The sequence below is a fragment of the Poecile atricapillus genome, chromosome W, assembly GCF_030490865.1.
Source record: "Poecile atricapillus isolate bPoeAtr1 chromosome W, bPoeAtr1.hap1, whole genome shotgun sequence".
NCBI lineage: Eukaryota > Metazoa > Chordata > Aves > Passeriformes > Paridae > Poecile > Poecile atricapillus.
In genome coordinates this window covers 50,507,146-50,515,629 of record NC_081288.1, presented here as the reverse complement: position 1 = coordinate 50,515,629, position 8,484 = coordinate 50,507,146, and the positions used below count along the sequence as shown (strand labels likewise).

At 43.5% G+C, this 8,484-nt stretch overlaps 2 protein-coding genes across 3 annotated transcripts; both read left to right on the top strand.

Annotated features, from left to right (window-relative positions):
* The first annotated feature begins 285 nt into the window (after nucleotides 1-285).
* On the top strand, nucleotides 286-1,586 carry LOC131592093 (sterile alpha motif domain-containing protein 1-like). Its single transcript, XM_058863370.1, has 2 exons — nucleotides 286-1,130; nucleotides 1,225-1,586. Exon 1 carries the CDS (start codon nucleotides 286-288, stop codon nucleotides 1,084-1,086), a length of 801 nt encoding a protein of 266 aa, XP_058719353.1. The 3' UTR covers nucleotides 1,087-1,130; nucleotides 1,225-1,586.
* Nucleotides 1,587-1,641: 55 nt separating this feature from the next.
* Nucleotides 1,642-6,123, top strand: LOC131591761 (probable G-protein coupled receptor 85). Of its 2 annotated transcripts, none has more exons than XM_058862798.1 (2): nucleotides 1,642-1,787; nucleotides 3,465-6,123. In XM_058862798.1, exon 2 carries the CDS (start codon nucleotides 3,615-3,617, stop codon nucleotides 4,725-4,727), a length of 1,113 nt encoding a protein of 370 aa, XP_058718781.1. In that variant the 5' UTR covers nucleotides 1,642-1,787; nucleotides 3,465-3,614; the 3' UTR covers nucleotides 4,728-6,123. The 2 variants fall into 2 exon arrangements, with proteins under 2 accessions (XP_058718781.1, XP_058718780.1); XM_058862797.1 differs by having other exon boundaries at nucleotides 3,440-6,123.
* The last annotated feature ends 2,361 nt before the right edge of the window (nucleotides 6,124-8,484 follow it).

The following is an 8,484-nucleotide window of genomic DNA, read 5'->3' as shown; positions in this document are numbered from 1 at the left end:
AAGCTTTGTGTCAGTTTTCTGCCCAAGAATAAATTTTATCTGAAACAAGTCACATGGTTAAAATACTGCAATGTTGGTTTTAAATAAGTGTATTTTCCAGTGGTTGCAGACCTCTAGGCTTGGTCAGGCTACTACTGAAGCTAATTTTGTGGTTTGGCAACCAATTCCAATGCCGTATAGTGAACGTCAAAAAAAAAAAAAAAAAAAAAAAAAGAACCCAAAACTGACGACAGCCTTAAAAAATGCCTGTAGTCTACTAACGGGCTCACAGATGTGACACACATTATGAATCAACCCTATAAATCTGTCCCACAGAAGGATTTATTGTGGCTTGAATGGAAGCTCCCAGCGAAGAAGTTCCTCAGGATCCAAATCTCTCGACCCAAAACAAGCTGCTCCTCAGCTGCCTTGCAGCCAAAGCCAATTACTCTTGGGGCACGGCTTTCGTGTTCCCACTTCTCCCGGATAAACTTCCATACAAACCGAAGAGGCGGGAGGGCGGAGGGATCCCAACCCTTCCCGCTTCCTCCCGCTTTTGCCGCGGTGGCACCAGCGAGGGTCAGTGCCAGCGGGTGCGGGGGCCGGCGGGAGGCCCCTGCGGCGGCCCAGGCCACAGCCCGCCGCCTCCCGGCGCCGCCGCCCCGGCCCACCGGCCCGCATGACATCATCGGGACGGCTCGGGATCGATCCCCGCCGGCCGCCGGCTCGGGCGGGCGCTCCTCCGCGGCGGCCGCCGCCGCCGCCCTGCGCGCCGAGGGGGAACGCCGGCCCTGCCGCGGACGGAACAGGCTGACACCAGATCCATCCCCGCCGCCATGCAGCGAGCGCGCTGACAGCTCTGCGCCGGCTTCGGGCTGCGCGTCGGGAAGCTGCTCCGCGGGCTGCCGGGGGGAAAGGTGCGGTGTCCTCACGGCCCCGCGGCGAATGCGCCCTCCGCGAACAACGGCACTTGTTAAAGGAGCCCTCCCTGGCTCGGGGGTCAGGAAGAAGGAATTCACCGGGTGGGAATCGGGAGGAAGGAAAACGAGCCACCAGCGGGAGGATCAAGCAGCGGCAGCTGAAGAAACCGCCCGGTCCCTCTCCTGACAGGCTGCGACGCGCAGCGCGGCGGGCGCTTCCAGACCCCCGTTGTAAGCGAGTGGGGCGGGAGGGGGAGCCCAGAGGCATAAACAAGGAGCGCAGGACCTAATTCCTTCCCCTCCCTTTCCTCACTGGCTTGCCCAGGCTCGCCAATAAATCCAGCTCGGCTATACATCGCGATGGGAACGTGCTGCCAAGGAGGCTGCCTTCCCGTCACTGAGGATGCTGCCTTCCCCTCACTGAGAAGGCTGCTGCCGCCGGGGCTGCCTGCACACCACTGAGGACGCTGCTGCTGCCGCGGAGGTTGCCGTGCCCTCTCTGAGACAGCAGCAGCAGCTGCCGCCGCCGAGCCCGCCGTGCCCTCATTGAGGCGGCCGCCGCCGCTGCGTTACAGGGAGAGATTGTGGCGCTGCGACAGGGGAGGACGGGGCTCGGCGCGCAGGGGGGAGGCGCGGCGAGCATGCGCCGCCCGAGCCACTGACTGGATCCTCAGCCAAGGCACCGAGGCAAAAAAAAAAAAAAAAAAAAAAAAAAAAAAAAAAAAAAGGAAATTAAAAAAAAAAAGAAAAAAGAAAAGGGAATAGGATTGAGAGAAAGAAGAAGAATGAGTGACGGTAGAGAAGAATAGGAAGGATCGCCAGGGTAAAGCAGCCGCCGGTCGGCGGGAAGGAGCAGCTCTGGCATGTGGGGATCTCCGGCACCAACAGGTAGGAGGAGAGGGGCTGGGGGCTCCGAGGGCTGCCGCGGCTGCAGGTGCGTGCTGAGAGGGCTCTCCCGCTCAGGCGTGCGGGGCTTATTTCCAAAGCCCCTTATTTATGATGGAAGCCCTCACAGACAATGCCTCTTCCGCTCTCCCCAGCTCCCCGCCGCGGGGGGCTCTCGCACGGCTCCGGCAGATGCGGCTGATGCCAGGCAGCGGCACCCGGGCTGCCTTGCAGCGCGGCGCAGTCCAGCCCTGCATGGCCGGGCGTGGGGGAGCGGCTGTGGCCGTGAGTGCGTGTGTCAGCGGCGGTGTGAGTGTGGCAGCAGTGGCGGTGCACAGCGTGCGGGCTGTGTGTGCGGAGGCAGGGCCGGCCGCCGCGGGGACAGCTCCACGGAGGAGGGGGAGCGGCGGGGCTGGCGGGAGGGGGGAGGGGGAGCCTGATTTCATGGTTTTAAAACGATGCCATGATCTGATCAGCCTCTGTTTACACAGCAGCAATCAGGCTCTTTTGTGGACGGTAAGAATGCAAGGATTTTGCTGGGATTCAGTGGGAATATCCTTTGTACACCCGAGGTGGCATAGGAAACACTTCGTGTGAATAACGAAGGAGCCTGATCATGCCTGCTGTGGCTCCTGTCCCTGGCTCTGGAGGGAGAAAAAAAGAAAAACAAAACAAAACCAAACCAGGAGGGAAAAAAAAAAAGGCAGCAACAGACTGTTCTTTATTTTATTTTATTGCATGAAACGTGTTCTGGTACGATTCACTGGGAGGATTAATGAGAATCGCGGAGCCCTAATTAGCTTGAAAAAAACCAAAAAAACCCAAACCCCCAAAAAAAAACCCAAAAAACAATTTATGTGTTTATTTAAGCATAACCAAAACTAGCCCTCCCGAAAGGATGGGCATTATATCTTGGCTGTGCTGCCTATTTTTGCTCAGTATTTACACTGACCGTTGCTTATTATGAATTATGTCGAGGCTTTAACAATTTGCATTAAAGCACGGGGAAAGGAGGGGGGAGGCCGGGGGGACGACACCCTAAAGCATACTGCTATCGACTGTCTAGATACCTGTTTCTCTTAAATGATAAAATTATGGTTTATAGCAGGGAGGGAGGGGGATAGTGAATACTGTTTCTCACAAAATGCATAAACTAACACTGTGTGATTAATGTGCTTTGGTGACTTGGGTTAAAAAACATAAATTCTGCAGGGTTTCTTTGGGTGTGATCCATATCAACACAGCAGTTGCCTCTAAAAACATTGACAAATACTGTAGCCATAAAATAAATGTAGGTAATGTCAAAGCATCAGCAGTCTATGGGGGTTTTTTAAAAAAGATGTCAATGATTAACTCTTGGGCTTGCAAACTGGGAATCTTTTGATTCATAAAATCTCTGAGGCTTTAACTGTGGAATTATATGTGCTACCAAATATAAGGGGCATTGGTCAGTCGTGAAACTGTAACAAGCCAAATCTGCCAATAGTCAATCATACTAAATAGTCAGAAAAAAAAAAGCCTCATTTTTTTTTTAAAAAAACAATAGTACTCAAATTTACAACTTCATTTGGTTCTCCGTAAATTAACATCTTTGTTAGCACTTTCTGACATCATTTTGTGTTAACTTAAGAACTGATAGCTCAATTTTTTTTCAGATATTTTGATGGCATGACAAATCAGAAAGAAGAGGATGTACTGTATGACTAGACACAAGATCAGTTCTGTTTGTGGATTACATTTTCAGTAAGATGTATGGATCTATTTTTTCCTTGTTCTTAAATATAGATCATGAGACTTGACTGAGGCAATATACATATCATCCATCCATCTATGGCGAACTACAGCCATGCAGCTGACAACATTTTACAAAATCTCTCTCCTTTAACAGCTTTTCTGAAACTGACTTCACTGGGTTTCATAATAGGAGTCAGTGTGGTGGGTAACCTTCTGATCTCCATTTTGCTAGTCAAAGATAAGACCTTGCATAGAGCTCCTTACTACTTCCTGTTGGATCTTTGCTGCTCAGATATCCTCAGATCTGCAATTTGTTTCCCTTTTGTTTTCACCTCGGTAAAAAATGGCTCTACGTGGACGTATGGGACTCTTACTTGCAAAGTGATTGCCTTTTTGGGGGTTTTGTCCTGCTTTCACACTGCTTTCATGTTATTCTGCATAAGCGTCACGAGATACTTAGCTATTGCCCACCACCGTTTTTATACGAAAAGACTGACCTTCTGGACTTGTTTGGCTGTTATCTGTATGGTGTGGACTCTCTCTGTAGCCATGGCTTTCCCCCCAGTTTTAGATGTGGGCACCTACTCATTCATTAGGGAGGAAGACCAATGCACTTTCCAGCATCGTTCCTTCAGGGCTAATGATTCCTTGGGATTTATGCTTCTTCTTGCCCTTATCCTCCTAGCCACACAGCTTGTCTACCTCAAGCTGATATTTTTTGTTCACGATCGCAGGAAAATGAAGCCAGTCCAGTTTGTTGCAGCAGTGAGCCAGAACTGGACTTTTCATGGTCCTGGAGCGAGTGGTCAAGCAGCTGCTAATTGGCTGGCTGGATTTGGAAGGGGTCCCACACCTCCAACCTTGTTGGGAATCAGGCAAAACGCGAACACCACAGGCAGGAGGAGGCTACTGGTTTTAGATGAATTCAAAATGGAGAAGAGAATCAGCAGAATGTTCTACATCATGACATTCCTCTTTCTGACCTTGTGGGGTCCCTATTTGGTAGCCTGTTACTGGAGAGTTTTTGCAAGAGGGCCTGTAGTACCTGGGGGATTTCTAACGGCCGCTGTCTGGATGAGTTTTGCCCAAGCTGGAATCAATCCTTTTGTCTGCATTTTCTCCAACAGGGAGCTGAGGCGCTGTTTCAGCACAACCCTTCTTTACTGCAGAAAATCCAGGTTACCAAGGGAACCTTACTGTGTTATATGAGGGAGCATCTGTAAATCTTTAGCCTTGTGAAACACTACCATTCTCTGCTAAGCAATTGTGGCCTGTAGCCATGTCTTGAGGAGAAAATCAAGAACGGGATGTCAGCAGCTGTAAGGATTTGGGCAACATTCTGCAGTCTTTGCAATAGCTCACCTTTAATCCTGTTTTAAACCTAAACATGTTCCTGCTGACCACTGCTGAAGGTTTGTAATTAAGAACAAAGGACTGAACTACTGCCCTGAATTCCTTTATGTGGTTGAAATCTAGATTATGAAAGTAGCAGGTGCTAAGTATCAGTGCTAAATGCTGTGTATATCACTACATAAAATAAGAACATCAAAAAGATTAGCATTGGACATCTTAATAAATTAAGTTGATATGAGGTTAATGTGTTGATAAAACTAATTTTAGACATCTGAAGACCTTTAAAACATTTCATACAATTATTATTTTGCAAAGACTGAAAACTGGGGACTCAAGTACTGTAACTGATTAAAGATGTGCCATGCATTATTGGATTATCACACTTACAAATCTGTTTGCCTTGTGAGTAAGTTTTGGGGAGCATTCCAAAGCAGTATTTTTGTTCAGATTTTGACTTTAATTTTTTTTTCTCCAAATATATTACTCTTTCTAATTACCATTTTCCTTAACAGTGAAATTACTAACATTTAACTGTATTCTGTGTTTTTTGCTGATTTGGTATAAAGTTTAATAGACTCTTATTTATATTTTTTAAAAAGCTAGATATCAGTCTGTTAGGCAACGTTAATGATAATATCCAGTCATAATTGAACAGTTATAATTATACAGAATAAACACATGTTGCCTTAAAGGGTTATCTAGTATCTTCCATTTTGTTTAGCATTGAAGCAAATAAGCAAGGAAAATTGAATCAATAACTCTGGTCAGTCATTTGGGAGTGCATGAAAGATCACTTAGTCCTCTTTTTTCCTTTTTACTCCAATGGTTCCCAAAATCAATATGCACATCACTGGGATTATGTGATTTCTTTCCTAGGTGTGCCGCCCTTTCTAGTTTGTTCTGGGAGACACAGGCAGTTGATGTATGTTTATATTTTAAGACAGCTGTCATGGGGAGACCGCAGCCTTAGTATGATATCTTGCACAATTTGTGAAGCATTTATTCTACTGAAGGCACAGTCTTGTTTATATTTTCTGCACATTTTGGTGTATTGGTTGTTTTAAATTATTTAAGTTTTAACTTGTGAAAGCATATAATATGATTTCTTAGTATTTTAGAGATACATTAGAGTCTGTGAGTCTTTCCTTCTTTAAGATACAGATGTGTGGATTTCAATATAAAGTTGCATTTGCCAAAATTTACCTGTGTAGCTTGTTAATTTTCTTGGAATAAAATTTTACATTTTTCCAGTTATACAATTAACCTTTTTTATTTTGTCTAGTGAGCTAGCATGAAGTACTGAGAATGTAGCCATTATGAATTATTATCCTTTGCAGTCACTGTATTCCCAAACTGTAAATGCATGAATGATGGGGACCACAGGATTGATAAATTATATTATCTGCAGTAGCACTATTGTGTAGTTTATCATAATTACCCATCTATCTGTTCTAATATGTCAGTTATATTTAAAGTTACAACACAGTATTTGACATTAACTTCACAGTTTAATTTTGGAAATGTGTATAACTGAAGCACAAAATCATGAGTTGATCAGTCATAAAGAACACAGATTTTTCTTAATTTTGGGATAGACAAGACTAGAGGTCTTAACTCAATATTTGTATATCTTGTCCTTTGTTGTAGTTTTATGACCAGCAAGTTAATGTATACGTACACGAGCAGCAGTCAATAATGAAAATGCTTAAATTTGTATGATAGCATTATACAACATATGCAACAATTCAGACAGTTGTGTCTATATGTGATCAGACAACTTGATCAAAGATTTGGTGAGCAATCTGTTTGACCTCACTTACACTTTCATACTGAGGTTGATCGGTTGAGAGGCATGGCTTTATATACTGTGTTGAAACAGAAAAATTGCTAAAATAATGAGTCCTCATCAGTATAGGAATGTTTCAGAACGTGATTTTAAATGGGACCAATAAACTTCTGCCAAAAGGACATTTTTATTACACTGAAAAAGGCTTTGAAATTAAGGTAGTTAAGCAATTGTCAAAGACAGCAGGAGTGAATAAAAACTGAATCGTATGTTGAGAAAAGTTCTGAAAGTCATCCCACTTAAGTTTATTAAAAGGTTGATTGGCAATAACTTCAGTCTAATTTCTTTAAAATAGTAACCTTTACAAGGAACATTGATATTACATATTGTAATAAAGAAGTACATGTAAATAAAGTTGTAAATATTATATAGTTGTAGAAGTAGTCAGTTCTGAGGATTAGCCAGAAAATTTTCAACTATGAAATTTCAAAATCTGCAAATCTGAGGCCTGACCTAACTCTTAATAAAGTCAGTTGGTGTTTTCCCATTAACTTCATTTGGAGCAGAAGCAGGCCCTAGCATTTCTATAGTACTATACTTCTGAAATACTAAGAAGGCTGTGTTTACTATGCAGTGGGAAAAGAAAAAAAAAATTTAAATTATTTCCCTGGAAGTTTTGCAAGCAGCAACTGATGTAAATTAAAATAATAAACAGTAAACAAATCTGAAAGCAAATATTTTGATAAATGTTTTTCTTTTGATACAAATATAATTCCTTTGGCTATATGACAATACTGTATTGCTATCTGAGAAAGGGCAGGTACTTTTTATTAAGTGGATTTTTAGGATTGTGCCAGTAAGAAATCTTGTGACAGAAGTATTTAGTTTTATTTTTCTCCAGCATTAAAAGGACAAGGGGATGTTCAGTGAAATTAAAAGCCAACATATAAAGTAACATTTTATGCAAAGTTATTACTCAGTGGTACACACTGGTACAGAATGTCAAGTAGTTTTAGAGAGATTCCTACAAGAACTGTATGTATACATGAATTAAAGCAGCGCTTGCACTTTTTGCCATCAGTGTCATTTTGATCCTAGTCAGCATATCAAAAGTAATGTATTAAGGTATAAATTCAAAGGAGCAAAAAGGTTCATTCCAATTCAGTACACTGTTGTGTCACAGTATGAAAAGCCTTTTGCTTTCATTTTAGTACAGGAGTTAAGCTATTGCCAAAGCTAGAATACAGGGCTGGTAGATTAGTCCTTTTCAGAATAGCAAAGAGTATCACACTATTTTATATCTGTATTGATCTTTAATGCTCATGGGTAATGTGAAGTCAATAGTTTTAATTTTCTGATGCGAGAGAAAAAAAAAAACAGATTCCCTAAAGTAAAGGCTGTCTACCCCTGTTCCTTTCCTTCCCTCTGTTGCCCTGCCGGCCCTTCAGCAGATTCTCCCTCAATGCTTCTATAAGAGTAAATGTTTCATACACTGAGTACTGTATTTCTTCTGCTCCTTGAGAAGTGTCTCTGCTATTCCTCCTCCCCAGCAGATAAGCTCCTGCAGCAGTTTCCCAGGGTCTGTCAGTGTCTGGGTTCCCTTCCTGAGGATGGAGATGGATTGCCAGTATCTTCCAGCTCAGCTTCCTTTGTAGTTCATGGATCTTAGGGCACTTGGCTAGCCCACTGAGTATCTTTTTCTTTTGGCTTTGCTCATGAAATACATGCTGTTTATATTGTGCAGAGAAAAATGAGAATGGGGAGGGGGCAGCAGAAAGCAACTTTCCCTCACACAAATATTTCACAAGGAAACAACTGTTTTTGTTG

Bases quoted from the DNA above. Each gene is read 5' to 3' on its own strand.
- LOC131591761 (XM_058862798.1), top strand. From the start codon at position 3,615: ATGGCGAACTACAGCCATGCAGCTGACAACATTTTACAAAATCTCTCT.
- LOC131592093 (XM_058863370.1), top strand. From the start codon at position 286: ATGAATCAACCCTATAAATCTGTCCCACAGAAGGATTTATTGTGGCTT.